The sequence below is a fragment of the Neoarius graeffei genome, chromosome 10 (genome assembly GCF_027579695.1).
Source record: "Neoarius graeffei isolate fNeoGra1 chromosome 10, fNeoGra1.pri, whole genome shotgun sequence".
In the NCBI taxonomy this organism is placed as follows: Eukaryota; Metazoa; Chordata; class Actinopteri; order Siluriformes; family Ariidae; genus Neoarius; species Neoarius graeffei.
The window spans coordinates 35,263,375-35,287,441 of NC_083578.1; the positions used below are offsets into that span (position 1 = coordinate 35,263,375).

General features: G+C 42.7%; 1 protein-coding gene across 7 annotated transcripts in view; it reads left to right on the forward strand.

Annotated features, from left to right (window-relative positions):
• Positions 1–24,067, forward strand: part of gapvd1 (GTPase activating protein and VPS9 domains 1) — a 271,874-nt gene that overhangs the window by 113,056 nt on the left and 134,751 nt on the right. For all 7 annotated transcript variants that reach the window (XM_060931735.1, XM_060931729.1, XM_060931728.1 and 4 more), the window contains exons 5-7: positions 13,620–13,706; positions 13,842–13,976; positions 15,893–16,073. In XM_060931735.1, coding sequence (XP_060787718.1) covers positions 13,620–13,706; positions 13,842–13,976; positions 15,893–16,073 — 403 coding nt within the window. The remainder of the gene's footprint in view (positions 1–13,619; positions 13,707–13,841; positions 13,977–15,892; positions 16,074–24,067) is intronic.

The window sequence follows — 24,067 nt, forward strand, 5'->3', positions numbered from 1 at the left end:
CAGAGTGCTCAGGACCTCAGATTGGGCCGAAGGTTCACTTTCCAACAAGACAATGACCCTAAGCACACAGCTAAAATAACACAGGAGTGCCTTTGGAACAACTGTGACCATTCTTGACCGGCCCAGCCAGAACCCTGACCTAAACCCAATTGAGCATCTCTGGAGAGACCTGAAAATGGCTGTCCACCAACGTTCACCATCCAACCTGACGGAACTGGAGAGGATCTGCAAGGAAGAATGGCAGAGGATCCCCAAATCCAGGTGTGAAAAACTTGTTGCATCATTCCCAAGAAGACTCATGGCTGTACTAGCTCAAAAGGGTGCTTCTACTCAATACTGAGCAAAGGGTCTGAATCCTTATGACCTTGTGATATTTCAGTTTTTCTTTTTTTAATAAATTTGCAAAAATTTCTACATTACTGTTTTTGTTTTTTTTTTCCTGTCAAGATGGGGTGCTGAGTGTACATTAATGAGAAATGAAATGAACTTTTTTTGATTTTAGCAAATGGCTGCAATGAAACAAAGAGTGAAAAATTTAAAGGGGTCTGAATACTTTCCGTACCCACTGTATACAAATATAAAAAAAGAACAAGATATGGGGGGAGTCCAGCAGGAGAGGTATTGCACATTTTATATTGCACATTGTCCAGTATTGCTTTTTGTCAGGCTAGGCTACTGCTCCTTCCCATCCTCTGTCCTCCTGTTACCCCTCCTCCCCCTCATAGAGGAGTTGTACAGTCTGATGGTGTGAGGGACAAGGGAGTTTTAAGTCTGTTAGTCCTGCACTTGGGAAGGAGCGTTCAGTCTCTGAACAGGCTCCTCTGGTTGCTGATGACGGTGTGCAGAGGGTGACTGGCATCGTCCATGATGTTCAGTAGTTTGTCCATAGTCCTCTTCTCTGCCACTGTCACCAGAGAGTCCAGCTTCATGCCGACCACTGAGACGGCCCACCTGATCAGTTTGTCCAGCCTGGATGCGTTCTCCTTGGATGTGCTGCCCCCAGCAGACCACGGTGTAAAACAGGACACTGGCGACCATGGACTGATGGAACATCCACAAGAGTTTCCTGCAGATGTTAAAAGACCGCAGCCTCAGGAAGTATAGCCTGCTCTGTCCCTTCCTGTACAAGTGGTTGGTGTTGCAAGTCCAGTCCAGCTTGCTGCCCAGACACAGCCCGAGGTACTTGTAGGAATCCATAGCCTCCACCTCAACTCCCTCAATCAGAACTGGTCTTGACCTTGGTCTGGCCCTCCCAAAGTCAATGACCAGCTCCTTGGTCTTCGAGGTGTTGAGCTGCAGATGGTTCCTGTTGCACCAAATGGCAAAGTTCCTCACCAGGCTCCTATACTCCTCCTCTGTTGTCCCTGATACACCCCACGATGACTGTGTCATCGGCGAACTTCTGAATGTGAGACTGCTCCGAATTGTAGCAGAAGTCCGCAGTGTACAGGGTGAAGAGAAGGGGGGCTCTCATGACCTGTCTTGTTTTGCTCGTAGTCCAAATGTTAATTGTATGTTTTCCAGTGCCTTATCTTTTTTTCTCAAAGCTAGATGGCCTTACGATTTCATAAAATCGGTGAAATTTAGTTCTCTCTGAAATTTGGTCATTGTGACTTACATGTTTTATTTCTGTAATATCTTAAAAAAAAAAAAAAACACCCATCCAGGCCATTTTGTGACTGCGACCCTGTAGAACAGGATAAAGCGGCTACAGATGATGGATGGAAGTTATTTAATTTGAAGGGATTCCCTAGCAAATAATGTACTTGAAATCGCTTGCTTCTCACAGTCAAGCAGATAGAGGAAGTCTGTGTGCGCATGCGCAGACTTACCACTTTTTGGGTTTTATGGCAGCTGGCATCCAGAGTTGCGTTACTGCCATCTACAGGTGTACCTTGACTGTGCACTGAGTTTTATGTAATTCTGTCGCTAAACGAACAGCTGATCGCTGATCTTTGGGTTGTTTTACAATCAGGGTACAAAGTTTGTCACAGGGGTCCAAAATTCAAATTGATTCAAACTGGTTCTTGTACCAGTTTTTAAGTGAAGGACAAGTTAAAGAACAGATTTCAGGTAATTTTTTGACATGTGTATGGTAGTTTTATGTAATCTGCTATAAGATAAAGATGATTAAGTGTAGATTTAAGCAGGGCTGGGAGAAACAAATGAAGTGATTCTCGGAGAGAACATTTTTTTTTTTGACCAATTCAGAATCCACTACTTCCATAGTGCTTTTAAATATAAGGCTGTAAGCTTTGTGTTAGTTGTCTCTAATATTTGTCCCAGTATCTTGACCACATTTTAGGATGAAAATCATCATTTTAGATATGTTGTTTTATATTGAAAAATTAGCTGTCTCTGAGAGGACATTTTTTTGACACAATTGCATACTAATTTGATCAAAATAGTCTGAAAACTTACTGGCATTCAACATTAAAACTTAACTATGTTTCCAATGATATGGAACCAAATATTTGTTTTATGGTATAAAGAATGATTTAAGTGCATCCCTTTTGGAGCTACCTGTGGTCAAAAAAGCACTTTTTCTAAATGACACGAGTAATTTTGCTAAATGACGTATATTGCCATACATTCACCAAAAATAACGTTATCACCAATTTTTTTTTTTGCATGGTAAATAGCTATCACAGCTATTTGCACAACCAAGTTTATTTAGTCAAGCCTTTTGATATTGAAGATGTGATTTTTAGCTTGCGTACCCTGATTGTAAAACAACCCCTTTATTAGTTTGGTTCTGCGTTTCCTGTCCTTTGCAACATGTCTTTTTAATGTATTTTCTTCTCACTTTGTTACTGTAGTCAGTCATGTTTTATTCTCACACTCTCATCTTCCATTTTTCTCTCCTGTTTCAAATTTTATATCCCATAATGCCTTGCACAAATGGGGTAAGCCCACCGTGTGATGCATGACATCTTGAATTGAGTCATGGTGAAGCAGGAAAAAATAGTGGAGAATTTAGGGGCACATGGCCCTAAATTCATTAACTGTTCTGCTTATAATTAAAAAAAAAAAAGAACAAAAAGAACCTAATAAAATTGGAAGTCTGTGGTTTTCTAATTCAGTAGCTTTTGGTCCACTAAACAAAAATAAATGGGTGTCGGGAAAATTCTTTTTATGACCTACACTTGAAAAATCTGAAAGGCAGTCTACCTTTAATCTTTCCCCTAACTTAAAATCGAAACACACTGCTTTAAGGAGTTTTGCTGCACTATTATTAGGATATAACTATTACATTATTTTGGTGGACAGATGGTCAGTTTAGGTTGTGTAATAATTCTCTATTGTTTAAAATTTACCCTTTGAACCTAATGTCCACCATGTTCTTTTGCAATGATTGAATAATATGGCAAAATATATTGTAATGTGGGGAAATTTCAAAACTCACCATCTGTAGTACACTCAATATTTCATGGAGGGTATAGTGAAGCCACTATCTGTTGCATCTAAATTAAAACTAAACCGTTATGGTCTTACCTTAATTTCCTAGTGATGCACTCTGTACCCAAGAAAATATCAAATTCCGTGTTCTAACAAACCCGATCAGAAAAAGTTGGGATGACATGTTCAGATTAGAACTGAAAACAATGACTTGTAAATAATCTTTGACCCATATTGCACTCAAAACAGCACATTTTGTTTTCGACTTCATTTTTCTTTTTCAAACCCCCCTCAATTTTGATTCCTGTAACACTTCAAAAACATTGGAATGGTAAAGTGTTTACCACTTTATAATGTTGCCAGTCTTCCTCACAACATAAAGATGTTTCGGGACTGAAGACACCAAGTGATGGAATATTTCAGGTGGTGTTTTGCCCCATTTCTTCCTGCAAACAGGTCTTAAGGTGTGCAACAGCATAGGGTTGTCATTGTTGTACGTTTCGTTTCAAAATTCACTACACATCGTCTGTTGGGGACAGAGAGGACTGGCACCCTTTTCCACAGCCGTGCCTTTTGTAATGTGTGCAGTGTGTGGCTTTGCATTGTCTTGAAGTATCCCTGGAAAAGATGCTTTTAAATAAATGTTTTCCCTCATTACCAGCCTTAAGTTGGTCCCATCCCAAGGTCCCCCCCCCCTTTTTTTTTTTGGTAATTTGTTGCAGGCCTGATGTATAGGAACAAATGTATATTAATGAATGAGATGAAGTTGATCAGGCAATACATGAAGTATCTTGGACTCGTACTGTCTGCAATGAAATCATTCAAAATAAATTTGGAACTCTTTGATTCCCCCTCCCCCCTTCATTTTCTGAACCATCCCAACTTTTTCTGATTTAGGATTGTAGAAAAGTTTTAGCTTGAAATGTTCAAGTTAACAGATCTGAAGATTGGTCCAAATTGTTGATTTTTATTTTTTAAAACTTCTGAATGTTATTTATTGACTTCCTGTTTTTGTAAAATTTTATCAGTAAATTCATTATTTTCATGTCCTTGTTACTTGAGCAACACCGTAATTCCTCCTAACTCGGGTTTGAGTGAATGTTATCGTTTGACCCATATTCCACCGTGTCTGATTGTAATGTCAGTATAAGGGCGGGACTGTTCTTCAAAGCTCCTTTTTTGGAATTTTACCCTCATGTCACAGAGTGACCCTATTCTAAAAATCAAATTTGCAGTCAGCCTGCTGTAGCAGCATTTGGTGTTCCCAAGGACTGGGTTCAGTTTTAATTCGAAACTGCATGACATTTATGACTGGGGGGGGGACACAACCCAGGACACAATGAAATATGGATATGAATTTGATGACAAATGTGGGAGGGAGGCGTGTAGGGAGTGTATGTGGTGCAGGCACTGGAGACCCCAAACCGGCAAGGTTGCCAGCAGGGACTGGCTGCACTTTGGGTCTTTTGGCAATCCAGAGGCTGAGAGAGTGGGGCTGTTTGCTGGCGAACTGTGCAGGGTCCTCGAACTGTTTCATTGTCCTTGGTGTAGATGAGGTTGCCTGGGCACAGAAGTGTGTGTGTGTGTGTGTGTGTGTGTGTGTGTGTGAGAGAGAGAGGGAGAAAATGTTGGGTTAACTGGTTAACCCAACAAACCTGAGTTGCTGTCTGTACTCCCCTGGCTGCTTGAGGAGGGTGGCTTGAGGTGCTGATTTATGCTGCTCTAGCCATGTGTGATCAGAGGGCCCTGCCCCATGGCTATGCTGCTTTTGGCTGTCCAAAACAGTGGTGCTGAAATGCCTGGTGCTGCTGTAACCACTCCTCCTCCTCCCCCTGCTCTGAGCCCACCATCCTCCAAGGCTCGGCCCAGTGGCTGTAGCTCCTGGAGAGGCTGTCATAATTCCTGTGCTGGGTCCTGGCTTTATGTTGGACCTGGAAAGAGAAGTTCTGGAGAGAGAAGAACCAGCAAGTAACAAGTATTTGTATCCCTGACTGTCACCATCCACTGGAGTGGGGTATGGCCGATACCCAGTGTGAAATGAATACCGGACAGATGGTACCTTGGCTCAGTTACTATCCACTTTTTTTAAATAAATTCACAGCCCTGTAGTTCTTGGTGGGGAGTAGCTTGTGGCTGATGTACAGCATGGGATGCTCTTCACACTCTACCACATGGGAGCTTGGCATCCAGGCCCATCTCCAAAGTATCCATCTGAATTCTGTTTCCAGTTGAGTACGCTGTGTGCATTTTGGCTGCCACTTCTCAGTGGAGCATTTTGTTTTTCTTTTGTATGACTTGTGTGTTTTGTCAGCTGGTTGTGATGTAGCCCGGACCCAGTTTTGGGCATCAGTTCTCTTCAGGCCTTGGGCCATCATGAGTGGTGCCTGTGCTCCTTGCGATGGACTGCAGTGAGCTCATTGCTCTTTTTAACATCGGGGTTGTCCAGCGCTCTATGCGGCAGTGCTTCTATGCTTGGTGCGGTGTTTCAAGTGATGTTGCCTGGTGGCATTTTGGTGGCTCTGCAGGCAGTGTGAGATGCCTTCATGCACCTTTTTGGTGGGATTGTGAGCAGCTGTGCCACTGGAATTGTGTCCTGACCCTCTTTTGGTGGACTTTTTTTCCTCTCCGCCCTCCTCCTCTAACTGTAAAGTGACCTTGGGTGTGAGAGAGGCGCTATATAAACTTTTTATTAGGCCACACCAATTCAATTAGTTGGTTCTCAGAATCGCCGCTTGAAGAAAATGCAAAATGAAGAAAAAAAAATCGAAATCAAACTCCCGCCAACAGAAAAGGTTACGTGACGTCGAAAACCAATCAAATCGCCCCTTTCACTTTCGATAAAGACTTGTGGAAGAAACATGCTTGTGGAGGGGAGTCCTGCAAAGCCTGTGTTTGTGATTGTTAGGATATTCAGCAAACAGAAGCATGAAATCTTTGACAGGTGTGTTGAAATTCTGTTTACTGGTTCACCTGTATTGTTTGATCTATTTCCACTGCTAATTTTACCATCGGAGCTTTTTTTTTTTCGCCCGCTCACTAAATATTTTTCCTGAAAAAATCCGAGAACCAACTAATTAAATTGGTGTGGCCTTATTAATGAAGGGAGGTCAAGTTTGGCTTTTGGAGCATGGGGTGGTGGTGAGGGCCTGGAATGCCTGTGCTGTCTGGATGGTCCATTTTGTATTTTGTCAGGTCAGAGAGGGGAGAGGCTGAAGAGAAGTTGGGCATGAATCTGCAATCATTTCCAGCCAGCCCCAAGAATGCATGCACCTGGCACTTGGTGGGCCAGTTCTGTAGTTCTGCATGGCCTCCATCCTCTTCTGTGGTTTTAGCAGCCTGTGGCTGATGTGGTAGCCCAGGTACTCTGCTTTAGTCGGCCTCATTTGGCACTTTTTCGGGGGTTAGCAGTGAGCCCAGCCTTTCTTGGCTCTCCCAGGCTGGATTTGAGGTGATGCAGGAGGATGGCCCGGATGGACGATTGGATCTTATCCAGGTATGCAGCAGCAAACTCTTTGTGGGGGTGCAGCACAATGTCCATAAGGTGCTGCAATGTCTCAGACACCCCATGGAGGCTGAAGGGGAGAACTGCCAGTACCGTTAGGTTACCTAGTACTGCCAGTAGCCTTACGCAGTGATGAACGCATTGGTTGTGGCTGGGGCCACTTGCTGGCCACTTGCCAGTAGCCCTTGGTGAAACCAAGGGTAGAGGTGAAATGATTCCTTCCCAGCCCGTCAAGCAGGTGGTTCACTCTGAGCAGGGGTAGCTGTCGAATTCTGAGACTCCATTGTGCTTCCTGAAGTCGCAGCATGGTCTCAGGCTCCTGTTGGACTTGGGCAATGCTACAGTGGGGCTTGACCAGTGGCTGGTGGACTTCTTGATGATGCCATGGCTTGAATGCTACATGTTGGCATGTAGTCCTCCTCAGTCACATGGCAGTGGGCCTCTGGGATGCAATAGGGGTGCTGACAAATCACTACCCCTCTTTCCCCAGGGGTTCTGTCATGCTGTATCACATGGGTCTGCCCTGGTTCCACTGTGAAAGACCTCCGAGAACTGGTCCAATAGCTCCCCCAGTTCCTGCTAACGTTTGGAGGGGTCTTCTCCCTGATGGACCAAGGCATGCCCAAGTAGCTTTGTAGAGAGAAGGGCATGGGCTGAAAGCAGTGGAAGGGGTTTGATCCAGCATTTTAATGAGTTGCTGCAAGTTTGGGCGTCTTTTGTGCTTACTTGGCTGTTGCAGGTATTAGTTTCCTGGTCCCACGTGTTCAGCTACTGTGAATGGACCTTGCCACCATGCCAAGAACTTGCAGTTGGTGGTGGGGACGAGTAGAAGAATGCAGTTGCTGGGCAGAGCAGTTGTAGAGGTGGCTCTTCTTGGCCTGGGCAACAAACAAGTGCTGATGTATGATGGGGGCCACCTTTTTTGATGTATTCCTGCATCTTCCTCACATGCTTGTTGGTGGTGATTCAGAACTGTGAGGGCTGCTCCTTCCAGGCCTCCTTGGCCATGTCCAGGAGGCCCTGGGGGCCTTTTCCCAAACAGGAGTTCAAAAGCTGTGAGGGTCTGTCGATGCTTGAGGAGTCTCCTTGATGGCATGTAGGACGTAAGGAAGAAGGTCCTATTTCTGGCAGTCTTTGTCCACAACATTCCTCAGCAGTCTCTTCAGGACCTGGTTGAACCTCCTCAGCTAGCCTGTCAGACTGGGGGTGGTAGACCGATGTGGATCTGCTTCACCTGCAACAGCCAGCACACACCTGCCATGAGTGTTGATATGAATGGTGTAGTTTACTACATGAGTAGATTCTTTGGGAGTGCCACACAAGAGAACAGAACCAGTTCCTGGGTGACTTTCTTAGAGGTGGCCTTCTGCACAGGGACTACCTTGGGGTAACGATTGGCGTAGTCCATGATGAGGGTGTGCTCATGGACCCGGGCAGACTTGGGAAGGGTACCTACCAAATCCATGCCCACTCTCTCAAAGGGAACACCCATGATGGGCAAAGGCACGAGCAGGTCCGCCTAACTAGGTCCGCCTTGGAGTAAGGTATCATCAGCAGGTCCACACCTTGACCTTATGGTTCTGTGTGTTAGTACAGGAGACCCTGGTAGACCAGGAAGTAAAAGCTGAGGAGGGGCTACCCCAGCTGCTGATCCTTTTCCTTACCAAGTGCACCCATCCCCAACAGTTCTTCAGCTGCTCATCCTGTTTCTGCTTCTGCCTGAAATTCCCCTTGTAAGTCACCTGCCTAAAGCAAAAGTAGCCGGTTAGTGGTGGCAAATTGCCATCTGTAGTAGGATTTGCCGCAGTCTCTATTTTTCACTGAGTAACAAATATTTTAGTTTGCATATCTGTACAAAACTGAGCAGCGTGTGATGTGGAAATGGTTTATTCAGCTAAATAATGGCCAAATGCTAACATGACCATAGGAAATAGAGGAAGCTATTATGCTGCCATGTGCTGTAACTAAGATGTAATCTGATTTGGCTGACAAGGTGTTGAGTGTTTTTGTCTACTGTGATTGAGCCATGCTACCACATGTCTAGAAATGGTGACTAAGAAGCAGAGCGGCATGTTAGATGCCTGGTTTTCAGAAAGCCCTCGAGCCATGGGTAAGTTTGTAATTTTAGCCATAGCTATGATTAGTCAAATGTCTGTGTATGGCTCCATGTATAAATGCTGGCTGGCTGTTTATTAAATTATAAATATCGATCGCGATCCTATTAATCCATGCCAAATCCATGCCCACTCTCTCAAAGGGAACACCCATGATGGGCAAAGGCACGAGCATGTCTGCCTAACTAGGTCCGCCTTGAAGTGAGGGATCATCAGCAGGTCCACACCTTAGTCTTGACTCCTGTTTAGTCTGTCTTGTTCTTATCTAGTGTTTATACTGTGTGTTTATACTGTTTATATTGTTTGAGTGTTTAGTCTAGTTCCTATCTAGAGTGTTTATACTGTTTATATTGTTTGTTTTTTCAATTATTCTATTTTTATTTATTGCATTGCCAGTTTGCACCGTGGGTCAGAGAGGACTGATATTTCATCCGTGCTGTATGTCGAGCATGTATAGCATATTTGACAATAAAGTTGACTTGACTTGAATTATTGTATACTACCTGTTTTGGATCAAACCTGCCCACTTGTCGTGCTTGGTGCATTGACATTTGGTTTATATTTTGACTTGCGACGGAATGCAATGTGTCCTTGGAAGGGAGTCACATATCGAGACTTGACGGCTGTCATGCAGTCAATGTTAACGGTAATCGTTAAACTTGAGTTTATACGCATTTGTTTTGGTGTGGTTGCTGTTGCAAGAATGTCACTTGTCAGATGAATATAGATCCACTTGCATAGTGTGGTGCCAAATGAAAATACTGTGATGAGTTAATTCATATTTTTCAAAATATCTGAAGAACACGATAAAGCGGCTAGAGATAATGAGATGAGATCAGGAACTGAACTTGATTCAGGGTTTTGTTAAATGTTCCATCTTCCCCTTTATCCTTCTTTTCTTTGAAAGGAACCACTCTGTTGCCTTTTGCATAAGTCTATGCAAAACCCTGAATCAAGTTCAGTTCCTGATATCTCATCTCTAGCCACTTTATCCTGTTCTACAGGGTCGCAGGCAAGCTGGAGCCTATCCCAGCTGACTATGGGCGAAAGGTGGGGTACACCCTGGACAAGTCGCCAGGTCATCACAGGGCTGACACGTAGATGCAGACAACCATTCTCACACTCATTCACACCTACAGTCAATTTAGAGTCACCAGTTAACCTAACCTGCATGTCTTCGGACTGTGGGGGAAACCGGATCACCCGGAGGAAACCCACGCGGATGCAGGGAGAACATGCAAACTCCACACAGAAAGGCCCTCGTCGGCCATGGGGCTCGAACCCGGACCTTCTTGCTGTGAGGTGACGGCGCTAACCACTACACCACTGTGCCGCCCCGTTCCTGATATCACTAATCAAAAGATATAAAGTTTTGTATGGTCAGATTTATTTTTGATTCATTACTATGGCAGTTCTATTAATTTTAGTATTGATTACAATCACTTCAGACTCTATTTTGCTGTTTATAATAAATTGGAAATTCCACCCCAAATGCCTTGAAACTGTCTCAAATAACTCCAGTTTTCCATTTTTCTCACCTGTGGTTCATGGTGAAGGGCTTCAGCTTTTTTTAATTGTACCCTCCTATTCTCTGCCTCATACCCTTTTATTCCCTTAAACTTTGAGACCACTGCACAAGAGTGGGTTAGAGGTGGTGTGTGACTCTCTTTCAACAGTGGGTTTTTGTCCTCATGTGTCTGGCTGGGGAGCACATCTTGAAGTGGCGGGATGTGGTCCACAGGCCTTGGGGAGGTGCTCAGCATAGTCTCATTCACCTGGAAGCAGGCAACTCTTTTGGGAACTCAGGCCAGACTTGTCTTAGGAGGGGCTGAAGAACCACACAGTCAACTTTCACTCACCTCACTCATCTCCAATTCTGACATGGGTGGTGGCCACCTATCATGTATCCCCATGCATGCAGGTGACCTTGACAGTACCCTGGTGCCCCACAGGCACAATGGAGGGCCGAACCAGTGTGGTGGTACTGCAGAGTCCACGAGGGTTTGCATTGGCTGTTCCTTGATCCGCACAAGGAGGGTTAGAGCGAGTGGACAATGCAGCCAGCAAGCCAGTTTCTGGGCTCAGGCACAGTGAGCATGGACTCTTCAAGGGGCAAGGGAGGGTGAGTTGGACATGGAGGGATACCTTCAGGGCCTCCTTTTTGGCCCAGGAAGTGGAGGGTGGGGGCTCAGTGGGGGTTTGTTGTGGCTTTGTAGCTTCTTGTTTACTAATGTTCAAGGTTGCCAAGGTGCACTTGAGAGCCCCAACCAGCTCTGTGGGTGTCTTGGGTGCCTTCATCCTGATAGCCATGCACTCTTCTGGAGGCATTATCCGAAGAAAACGGTCCTCTGCAACCTGCCTAGCGGAGTGTGCTTGGACTGCAGCCAGTGTTTGGTGGTTTTCATCAAAGTGTCCATCTGGCTCCAAGGATTAACCTTGGCCTGGTACACAGAGCAATAACACTTTTTGTTGTGGTTTGGCAGATAGAGAACTTGCAGTGCCTCAGGATTTGCTCTTTCAGGAGGGGGTAATTCTCTGCCAAGGTTTGTGGAAGGCTGAAGTAGTCCAGCTGGGCTTCTCTGGTGAGAAGGGTAACCAGAGCCTGGGCCTATTCTTCAAGCCAGCCTTCCCTATATGTTGTCTGCTTGAAGGTATAGAGGTATACCTCAATGTTGCCAGCAGGGGTGAGTTTGTGGAGCAGATGGAGAGCTGCTTGGCTGGGGTCTGGGAAGCAGCCTGAGACAAAAGAGGTTCTGGCTCATTGCTACACCAGCTCCTGAGTGGCATCTTTAAAGGCTTTTTGCTAGCTCTTGAGTCTCGTGTTGATGCTGGGAATCGGTCTCCAGGAGATGCTGCAGGAGAGGTTCCATGAAGGGAGTAGTTTGGGGGGGGATCGTGTTTGTGCCAAGATGCTCCACCAGTATGCTGTACGCCTGCTATAACTGGGGAGAACACCAACACACAACCCAGGTCTCAGTGGGATAAGGACATAAATTTAATGAAATATTGGGGGGGGGGGTAGTGTATGAAGTGTGAGCAGTGCAGGTAATGTAGGTGTCTGAGAGCCCAAACTGGCCTAAGGTGTGGTGGCAGGCAGGGGCTGGATGCGCCTGGGTCAATCCAGAGGCTTTTGCTGGTGAACTGTGCAGGGTGCTCAGACTCGCTATTCATAGTAGTCCTTGATGTTTGTGAGGTTGCTTGGGCAGAGATGGGTGTGTGTGTGTGTGTGTGTGTGTGTGTGTGTGAGAGAGAGAGAGAGAAAGCGGACATGCATCCAGTTAACCCAACTAACCTCGGAGTTGCAGCACCTCTTTATACTCTTCTGGCTGCTTGAGGAACATGGTTTGAGGTGTCGATTATATTGAGCTAGCTGTGTGTGATCACTGGGCCCCACCCTGTGGTCACACTGCTTTTGGCTGTCTTAAACGGTGGTACTGAAGTGCTGCTGTCTCCTCAGAACCACGGGAGTGGTTTTGTGAGGAGCAATGTGCTGCTTAGGTGGTGGTTTCCTGGGGCTGCGGTCACAAGTTAGACACTTTTAATCAGTAAAGGTGTAAATGCTAGACAGTCCCCCCCCCCGGACATCTAACAAAGTCCAGATATCACTTAAACTGGAAAAATAAATTGGATACTTTCTGAAAGGGAACTCCCTTGAGTCGTCTTTTATAGCTTATTTCAATTCTACAAACTCTGCTCTTGATTTAACTTTTCATCTAATCTTTTTTCCGCTCTTTGTCGGTGTTCATTTTTTTGTCCTTTCTTTCTGCCAGTCATTTGTTTCTGTATGTGTGACACAGGTTTGATTTTAGTGTTTTAATAGCAGAAGCAGTGGGGAAGAAAAGGATTATCTTGTACTTTTTTTGTTTTTCTGGGTTTGTTTAGAGTATTGCTTTCTCTAAGATTGTATGTTTGTTGCTCCATCTTTTTCAAATAGCTGGAACACAGCACACACTATTAGGAAGAACTGTTCATTCATGTAATTCATAAATTTATTATTAAGCCAATCATGAGGCAGCAAGACTGTGGATAAAAAATCATGCGGGTACAGGTCAAGAGCTTCAGTTAATGGCCACATATGCCGCTTTGACCAGGTCATGGTTCTTGATGCCACGTGGGTTGGATTACATATTTGCTGATCTCTTTGGATTTTCATGCACAACAATTTCTACAGTTTACACAGAATGGTGCAAACACAGAAATTCCACTGAAAATTACCACAGGCAGTTCTGTGGGTGGAAACCCATTATTGACGAGAGAGGTCATTGTTGAATGGCCAGACTGGTTTGAGATAACCAGAAGTCTATGGTAGTCATCTTTTCCACAGGTAAACAAAAATGGATACACAGCATCACGAAGTTATTTATGCAGGTAATTGTGCTTCAGTTTACAGGTACACACAGACTGCAAATTTCATTTACAACTTCAGTGCTTGTTAGGGTACACTGTTACAGACCAAAATAATCAGGGCTATGAGTAGTGAAACTTTTTTCATGTCCGGGTTAAACATGGTTGAAAATTTTGCATGAGTGAAACTAGATATTTATTTGAATCATAAATGTATAGGATATTACTTTTGAAATATTCATTATATCTGAAATTCACAGGTGGGGCAGTTGCTACAGCAGTTAGCCATGGCTGACACAGATGATGGAGATCCTCGACGGAAAAGCAATTTGTCGAAATTTGACAAGGTAAGAGTTTGTGTGTTTCTGAACTGTATGGACCATTTTTAATTTATGCTTTTAAGTAATTATAAATAGTTTCATGTAATCTTTTGTGCATCAAACTGTGGTTGTGTTCTCTAACTGTTCGGTTTGTCTCCTTAGAGTTGTGTCGCTGCCTTTTTGGATGTAATGACTGATGGAAGAATTATGGAGACCCCTCCCATGTCTTCAATGAACCTTTTAGAGGGTCTCACACGAACTGTGGTTTATATCACAAACAATCAGCTTCTGGCTTTGGTAATATTTTAATTAACATTTAATTAGGTGTGGTTAGGCTTGTGCAATGTTGAACACCCCACCCTGCTCATGTTTTTCCATTCAAAAACGCTTCTGACAATGTAGTTGTCCACAAGGATAACCTAAACAAAGACAGAAAAATGGGTATTTCCACAGTTTTAGAGGGAGTAGAGGAGGCCATAATAATATCAGCGGTGTAATCAGGAAATGTTTGCTGGCAGCAACAATCACAAAAAGCTGGATGGTGGATTTTTACATTTTAGTCCAAAAATTTACTTAAACATCATTGGCTTTCTCTTTAAACAGTGTGGAGGATTCCAGAAATTGGTGTAATAACTTTTAGAAGCTTCTGATTGTCTGTTATCATTGGGTGCTAATGGGCTTGCTCCTGGGGCTGTAAAAAAAAAAAACTTGGTGTGCATTTTTGCCTTTGGGAAAATCCAAGCAACTCAGCCAAGACCATCGGGGGGGGGACCCAAGATCATCCTTGGGGGTAATTTCCAGTCGATTGATACCATAAGCATCTGTATAAAATATTTTTTGCTAATATAAAAATCTTGGGACCACAGAGACATTGTGTCATTCAGGAAGGAGGCACAAATTAACTTCCAGTAATGAAGAAACATTGGGCAGAAAGGTTCAACTGAACACCAAAACCAACAACAAAGGAGCTGGAATTGGTGAACTGTTCAGAGACGTCAAGCATCATAGTACAGACCTTCATTTTTCAAAGAGTCCTACGTCATTATGGCCTGAAATGCTGTTATGAAAGAAGCCCCTATTTAAGACTGGCATGAGTAAACCAGCTTGAATTTTGCTGGTGATCAACAGTCTTTTGGAGGCGTGTTTTATGGTCACATGACATTAACATTTATTCAAGATAAAGTAAATTGACACTGCCACAAATAGTGTATGAAGAACTTTTGACATTGAAAATCTGATAAAAGTTGAATAAATTAAATTTTAAAATGACCTTTTATGGGAAGAAGACCCTGTTTGACTGAACACAAGAAATGTGTGGTAACATGAAATGGATGGAGTTGTGAAGAATTGAGTTTGAATGTCTTTAGTCTAGCTGAATGTAAACCTGTAGTTGATTTCTGTAGTCATGCACAATAAGCAGGGGGGGAAAAAAAAGTATATCAGTGCAATTTTTTTTTTATTTTATTGTTTTAAATTTCATCCTTTTAGAAGTCAGTTTTCTAATATCAACATCACGGAGATTTTCACTGTTGTGCTCTCCAAGTTTTTGAATGCATCTACAAAAAGTGCATTTAATCATTTTCTAATCATCAGGATTGACATTAGATTAGTGATTTGGATTTGAATCTTTTTTTTTTTTTAAGTTATTTTTTTCATTAATGAACTTGAGCCTTTTTCCACGGACGCTTTGGGTGCCTGCAAGTTCAGTTGTGTGCGTGCGAGGTGGGAGGAAAGGGGTGGGGCTTCCAAAGTCAGGTGGCTCAAAATTATTCCGGAATATGTGGATGTGGCTTATTTTCCATTTTGTTTGGCAGAAAAAGACTGCTATTTTGGCATATTTTTGAGTGACTGCTACAAGCATATGGTGATGTTAAAGGATAACATGTCATTTGGCTTATTTCGAATTTTACTGGGCAGAAACAGACTGCTCTGGTCATACTTTTGAGTAATAACTCATGCTAGCATGTACGAATGCTTGATTTAGAAGATCCTGTGTAGAATGTGTAAAGGATGTAATGGGGTTATGTAATGTAATTGGAGTACACAATACTGGACATTGTGGCAGAGTATTATTGTGTAGAGATGATAAAATTATACTGTACAAGCCTAAGCTGTGTTGCACAAGCCTAATGTTAGTGATTACACACACCCGCATTTTTCAGGTTCACAACTTTTTTTTTTTTGTAACCACAATAAGTATTTGCTCTTTTTAGGTGGACTTTATGCGCAGTGTGACTGCTGGTGACCAGCTCAGAGAGGAAGACCACTTGGCTTTGGAGACTCTGCTAACCAATGTACCTCAGTCCCATCCAGTCAAGAGCAACAGTGTGGAGCTCACACCTCAGCTTTCCCCAGCTACGACATCTGCCAACAGGAAGAACAGACTACCCCTAGGTAATTGCTCCGTCTTTAGTAGTGGAAGATGTAGCATCAGATAAGAGAATGGCTAGGCTGATTGAAGCTAACAAGGCTCTGATGATGGAAATAACCATGCTTTACATCTGTGATGTGCAATCTGAGGCCAAGTTTACATTAGACCGTATCTGTCTCGTTTTCTTCGCGGATGCACTGTCCGTTTACATTAAAACACCGGGAAACGGGAATCCGCCAGGGTCCACGTATTCAATCCAGATCGTGTCTGGTCCGGTGCTGTGTAAACATTGAGAATACGCGGATATGCTGTGCTGAGCTCTAGCTGGCGTCGTCATTGGACAACGTCACTGTGACATCCACCTTCCTGATTCGCTGGCGTTGGTCATGTGATGCGACTGCTGAAAAACGGCGCGGACTTCCGCCTTGTATCACCTTTCATTAAAGAGTATAAAAGTATGAAAATACTGCAAATACTGATGCAAATACTGCCCATTGTGTAGTTATGATTGTCTTTAGGCTTGCCATCCTTCCACTTGCAAGTGGTAAGTGACGCGCATGCCCGATATGCACTGAGATCTCACACACACAGCGGCTCAGTCCCGAATCACTGCTCGTGCGCTTCACTCGCGCGCTCTGTGAGCTGCGCAGGGCCGGAGTGTGCACCCTCCAGAGGGCACTCGCTGTTCAGGGCGGAGTGATTTGGAGCGCAGGATGCCTGCAGAGCCGAGTGTATCCATGTATTGGTGTTGCTGTGTGCACGCTAATCATTTTAAAAACGTTAATCTGATCCGCTGATACGGTCTAATGTAAACCCCACCTGAGATGCTTTTCTGCACGTCACACCTAAAGAATCCCACATCAAACTGGACAGTTGAAGGTTGGAAAACATTGGTCTTTTTTTCCTCTTTTCAGACTTGATCTTAGCACTTTAATCCTTCATAATTCTGATCAGTATAATTTAGCTACTTAACATCTTGTGCCAAAAATACAGGAAGCTGGTTACAAGTTCACTGTAGCTGCTAGTTGATGGCATTAGCAGGTACTTCCCCACCCTCTCCCCTTTTCTTTGGATGACTTCTAATTACCTGTTAACAAGGGTCAGTAATGTTAGCAAAACTGAAGTTTGGACTGGAAAACCTTAAATTATTAGTTGTAACAAAGCTCATTATAAAATTGAAGTAAATTATAGAAACTACACATACATGTGCTGTGTTGAACAGCAGCTGAGATGCTTATTAAATTCTTGAACAGTGAAATGGTGCTTATAAGCAATTTCGTTTTACTTAAATTAGGCCCTGTTCATGTTTTGTAAGTGAAGACATTTGCAAGAAAACACTTTTTTTTTTTTTTTTTGTCTTAAAACTATAAACACCACAGTTTCTGACGCATTAAAATTGTCCAACTTGATATCCATTGTGATTTGCTAAAATCCACCAGCAATTCCTAATGCTATCATACATTCTCATGCCTATTTTTTTATTAATGTGAAATAAACTGTTAATAAGCCAATATTAGACAAGTATGTGGTCAACAACAGTTAATTACAAAATGTATGCATTGTGGGTCTCCCTTATGCCTTATCCCTGGTGAAATGTCCATCTAATCAGTCTGAAACTTCTTGTTCTCAAGCATCTCTCAGATGACAACTACTACTAACTGGTTAACTATATTTCCAGTTGTGTGTACACGATCATGTTAAAATAGCTGCTGCTTCTGACATTTGTTTGTTTTTATCTTTTTATATTTTACTGGTGGGCGGCACGGTGGTGTAGTGGTTAGCGCTGTCTCCTCACAGCAAGAAGGTCCGGGTTTGAGCCCCGTGGCCGACGAGGGCACTTCTGTGCGGAGTTTGCATGTTCTCCCCGTGTCCATGTGGGTTTCCTCTGGGTGCTCTGGTTTCCCCCACAGTCCAAAGACATGCAGGTTAGGTTAACTGGTGACTCTAAATTGACCGTAGGTGTGAATGGTTGTCTGTGTCAGCCCTGTGATGACCTGGCAACTTGTCCAGGATGTACCCCGCCTTTTGCCCGTAGTCAGCTGGGATAGGCTCCAGCTTGCCTGCGACCCTGTAGAACAGGATAAAGCAGCTAGAGGTAATGAGATGAGGTGAGATTTTTACTGGTATTTCCTCTTGGACTATTACATACATCCTATTGGGTACCATCACTGGTAAACTGGATCCTACTCTGACAAGTTACAAATTCTGCTATGTCTGGAGGTTACCCTCACCAGTGGTCCTGGATCACTGGATTTCACCCTCTATTACTGTGCAAACTGCTTAAAGGGATCCTCCAGCGAATTTATTCTCAAACTTATTTTAAGTAAAAGTAGTCGCAGATTTCAAAAATCAAACTTTCATTTTCGGAGAACAGTTGTGTTCGAGAAAAATGAATTTTCTTTAAAATGTCAGCTGAGCTTCCTGCGGTTGTGACATATGCGATGACGTCAGGGTTGAAACTTGGCAGTCACACAGTTGCCAGTGGCAGTTAAAAACTGACCAGGACCACTAAAAGTTGAGGCTTGATTGCCCGAAGGGTGACTACAATTTTTAAGTACCAAAAAAATTACAATAAAATGTTCATTCCTTGGAGTACACCCCCCCCCCCCCCCCCCCCCCCCCCGTTTTCCTTCTCTCAACTCTAAGTTCGTGAATTCTAGTCAAAGTTGAGTTCTAAAGTGCAAAATTCAAAGCTGTTCGTGAGTTTTCAGGTTGCTCCACAATATCCACAACCTTCCCGAATTCTGAACTTTCCCATGATTCATGGCTGCGTCATAGTGGAAGCCGGCATCTTTCTTCCGCTCCACTGTGTTGACGTTTGTAGCTAATGCTAACTGCTAGGTAGGGAAGATCAAAGATAACTAAAAGTTGGTTACACGGGTCTGATTTTCTGATGTGCTCTGGGGAAAATGCGGTCAAAGTGCCCCATCCGTCTACCCTCACGAAATGGATGGACGACATCAAGTTGTGACCCGACGTCAGCCATGTTGTGACACTGACAATTATTTTATTCTTAGTGAGGGCGTTGATGGAGAGGAACTAAGGAACAACAACAAAAAAAAGGCGACATACAACTATCTACACTGTCTACTGGCAAAATTGTGTAAAAGAGAGGGCGAGTTTGTTTGCTTAGAGGTTGAGCCTAGCCCGAGCGAAAAAGGGAAATCCTTCAGTCATGTAGCAGCTATCATCTGGAAGGTAGGCTATGTCAGAGGAGAGTGATTTTTGTATTGGTTTACTAATAAGTTCAAGTTCAAACACTGCCATTGTTGAGGCACAACGAAATTTCTTTTGTGCTAGTCCCAAAGGTGCAAAAAAAATTTTAAGATGCAAAATATTAAGACAGAAATATAACACAGCACCTAGATCTCGTCTAATAGAACTCTACCAGCCTACTGTACTATGATGTCTCTTGTATAGGCTCAAAAAACAAAAGCTTGGTCAGAGAAACATGGGCTCTGCATTTTAATGCAAATGCTGTCACACTTTGGAAACAATAAACATACCATATTTAAATGACTCCTTGTCTATGTATTTGACCAAGCTTCTTCAACTTCTTAACTACCCTGATCGTTTCAGATATTGGATGGTATTTGTAGGCTTTTTTTGTTTACACTCATACTTCAGCACCGGTCGCTCTTGAATTCTCTTGGCTACCTAGGCTACATGCACTTGTTGGTTGTTTTGAATAAAAACGTCAGCTAAATGACTGTAGTGTAATGTTTGAATAATGTACAATATCTAAACAGCAATTGCATATAGTTAATGTTGATTTAATCAATTTCTGGGATACAAGTTAAACATGGTGGGGTGGTGTTCAAGTAAAAAGGCTACACAATGAAGCATACTTATTTAAAAGCTGACAAATTCAGCAGAAATACTTGTAAAACTACGATGTAATCACATGCGTCACCACTGCAGGAAGCCCATCTGGCATTTTAAAAGAAAATTCATTTTTCTTGAACACTATTTTGTGTCTGAAAATGAAAGTTTGATTTTTGAAATCTATGACTAACTTTTCAAAATGGTCTCTTTTCACACCAGACAAAGAGGATTATTATGGAGGGGGAAAGGGCTTACCACATTTTGCGTAATGGTAATATTCGTTTGCATAACATTTATTGCGTTGAATCAAATCATGTAAAATTGCATTGCATCACAATTGGGGTGAATTATACATCACATTTAGTAGTTGCCTCATAAGAACCTTTAATGTATTGGATCATTGGCAATGCATTGAGGTGTGTACCGCATTGGCGTCAATGATGGAACTGCATGTCCCTATTGCTGAGATGCTGCACTGATGTTGCATGACCTGAGTATGGTAATGATGTGATGACGATATTTTATAGTTTGCTGAAAATAGTTGTCACAATTGCTTGTGTAGTGATTTAATTCTCATGCCAGGGACCACATTAATGCCGAAATCGTGCATTATGTACAAAAAATGCTAAAAAAAAATGCATGTTCAGAATTTTAATGCGTCCTGGGACGCAGGGCTCCTACTTTGAAGAATGTTTTTTCCGATTGCCTTGGCAAATCTGTTAGTTTTGTTCACTTTTGCTTTGTTTGTTAAACAACAGTCACATCATGGTCTCCTTGTGATGTCATCGCAACTGCATAAATGCTGCCATGTTGCCTGGCGAGCTTTGTGTTGGACAACAACTGGCACAAGTGTACATGAAGTGTTTTTTGTAAGCCCAGTTCAGTATATCTACAGAACTTGTAGAAGTTGCATTTAAAACAACAATGCCAGAGACCTGTAGTGCTTTTGGGATGTAATAACTGATGTGGAGATGAGCCTTGTTTAACTTTTCACCACTTCCTGGCAAATCCAGGAAGACGAGAAAAATGGCAAGCTGCAGTTAAATAGGAAGACTGGATGATAAACATTCGTGTGTGTGTGTGTGTGTGTGTGTGTGTGTGTGTGTGTAACATTTATATCAGATTAATCTGATATAAAATGTTACACACACACACACACACACACACACACACACACACGAATGTTTGTGTGTGTGTGTAACATTTTATATCAGATTAATCTGAAAGCCCTGCAACGTTGAAATATATATCTGGATGTGGGTTTTGGACGAGATTTTATTAGACCTAATGCTTGGCAAAACTAGCAACGTTTACTGTATACTGGTCATATAGACGAGGCTAAACACCATAAAATATGCTAGATCTAGGCCCTGGCGTGTTTATTACTATTAGAAGTCCATGTTTAGCTTGCCTTTGATGCAATAAGGTATTTTTCTTTATCTGGAATTTCCCATAACCTTCCGGCATGAAACCTGCCTTGAAATATTGGTAGACATCTGTACTTTTGTCTGCCTTTAGCATTGTTGGTGTATTTTGAAGTCCAAATACTAAATGGTTCAGGGTGTTGTAGCGTCCCAAATCTGGTAGTTGGTTTGCCGAGCACTTTAAGTGGAATAAATACATTTGTGACTAAATTAAGAAGCAGTAGTCTTTATTTTTGTGACATGTAAACTCAAGCACAGCGAAATTCCTACTCTACATTTAATCAATCTGAAGCTAATATATCATATATATATATATATATATATATATATATATATATATATATATATAATATATATATATATATATATAAATGCACGCAGCTATGTGCAGAATAAATACATTTGTGGGTAAATTTGATGCCTGCATGTTTCAGCTTTTTTGATGTAACGGGATCTGCTGGTATAAAATTTTTTTTTCATTTCAGAGAGATTGTACTGACTACAGTTGTCTCGATTTTTCATTAACTGTCAATGGCTGTTTCTTTGTTTGCCCGGCAATATGGTGGATGCTGTGTGGTAAGCAAAAATCTGTGACCTCAGTGAAAGTCCTTTAGATCCTATTCCAAGTTAGCCACTTGCAAAGAATGACCAGAAAACCTTTAACTCCATGAGTTGTCAGTGGAAAAAAAGGCAAGCATTGTGGCCGCACACTGCGACTGTATGGCTAAATATTTATTTAATTTGGGCCCACAAAAAATACCAGGGACATCAATTTGGCCAGTCATGTGGGTCCATGTAACCAGAACGAAAAATCCTCGTGCCATCCCTGATGCCTGCTCTCTGTGGGTCCTGGTAGTCCTCTGTACTGTTGCCCAAGAGCTGACTGCCACTAATTGCACAGGTTGTGGTATGCAATGGCACCTGATGCTGCGATCGAGATCACATTAGCATTTTCTTGCGGAAATGAATCTTCTGGCTTGCCTTTGTCAGCCCATTGAACTGTATCGTAAAGTTTTGAAACTTAGCACACTAATTGAGGATAGTTCTGTAATTTTTCCTTTCAAGTTTTCTATTTGCACCTCAAGTGCTGGAGCACCACCAAAGGTTCAATTTTGGAGGCACATCTATGCATGTAAATTTTGAACCGTATGTCCGATTTTCAGAAATGAGATCGTTGGATTCCTTGGCTCAAGCCAAGTTCAACACATTCCATGAAATCTGCCCCCCCCATGTTGATTTGCTGCTCTTCTGGATTTTATGCTTAAATTAAATTTGGCAAACTAATTGGGAACAGTTCCCTGATTCTTTCACCAAGTTTCATGTTTGTAGCTTGAGTGCTCTAGCGCCACCAACAGGGTGCCTGTAACTTTTTAATTGTACAACTCCTTTTTGAAAATCAGTTATCATTGGATTCCTTGACTCAGAGTTCAGTGCACCAGACTTAAATTTCTGCCATAGTGGATTTTCATCCATTTTGTTTTTTACCAAAATTTTTAAGTTTTCACAGGTTACAGGTGTTGTCCAGTCTTCAAGAAATTTGGCAGAGACGGTTTTCAGACCAAGCCTCAACTTATTTGTTCTCTTCAGTGTACAAAAGCATTCGTCTGTTCTAGGCAATTGAATTCGTCAGCAAAGCCACCAAACAGGAAATGATTTCATATCACAGCAACGCTTTATTAAAACCAAACTTGTATCGACTCAGGACTTTATAATAAACAATTTTGGTCCAGTAACTGTTGCTGTTTGCCTTCAAATAATTGTGTGGAGTCATACTCTGGGAAGTCCCAAAACCTGAAAACTGGCAAGTTGTCATGTCAACCTAATAGATGAGGCTGCTATTTTGGATTTAATCAGGAATGCTTAAATATTTTCACAGGTCACATATTTTGTCCAATCTTCATGAAATTTGGTACAGCCGATCTTCACACTATGCCTCACGAGTCAAACTTTGGTTTTACAATTTGCCAGGGCATTCATCTATTATAGCCAATACAATTCAGCAGCAAAGCTGCCAAACAGGAAGTAAAGTCCTATTTTTAGCAAGGCTTTGATGCATCAAAACCAACCATGGTCGATTGACTTGGACCCCATTTTGAGGAAGCACAAATATTATTTCACCATCAGGGGATACAACAGGAAATGAAATGCATTTTTAGTCATAACTGTTGCTATAATTCTAATGTCTGGGTATTCGGGATACCGTGGGGAGGTCCCAAGAGGAGCAATTTATGTCAACCTAATTGAAGCAGTCACCATATTGGAGTTTATCCAAAATTTTTAAAATATATCAAGGGCCACAATTTTTTTCCAATATTCACCAAATGTAGCGTAGATCTTCAAAGCTTCATGAAAGTCATTAGAGGGAGGTTTTTAATTTTTATTTTTTTTAATTATCTCATCTCGTTATCTCTAGCCGCTTTATCCTGTTCTACAGGTCGCAGGCAAGCTGGAGCCTATCCCAGCTGACTACGGGCGAAAGGCGGGGTACACCCTGGACAAGTCGCCAGGTCATCACAGGGCTGACACATAGACACAGACAACCATTCACACTCACATTCACACCTACGGTCAATTTAGAGTCACCAGTTAACCTAACCTGCATGTCTTTGGACTGTGGGGGAAACCGGAGCACCCGGAGGAAACCCACGCGGACACGGGGAGAACATGCAAACTCCACACAGAAAGGCCCTCGCCGGCCACGGGGCTCGAACCCAGACCTTCTTGCTGTGAGGCGACAGCACTAACCACTACACCACCGTGCCGCCCTT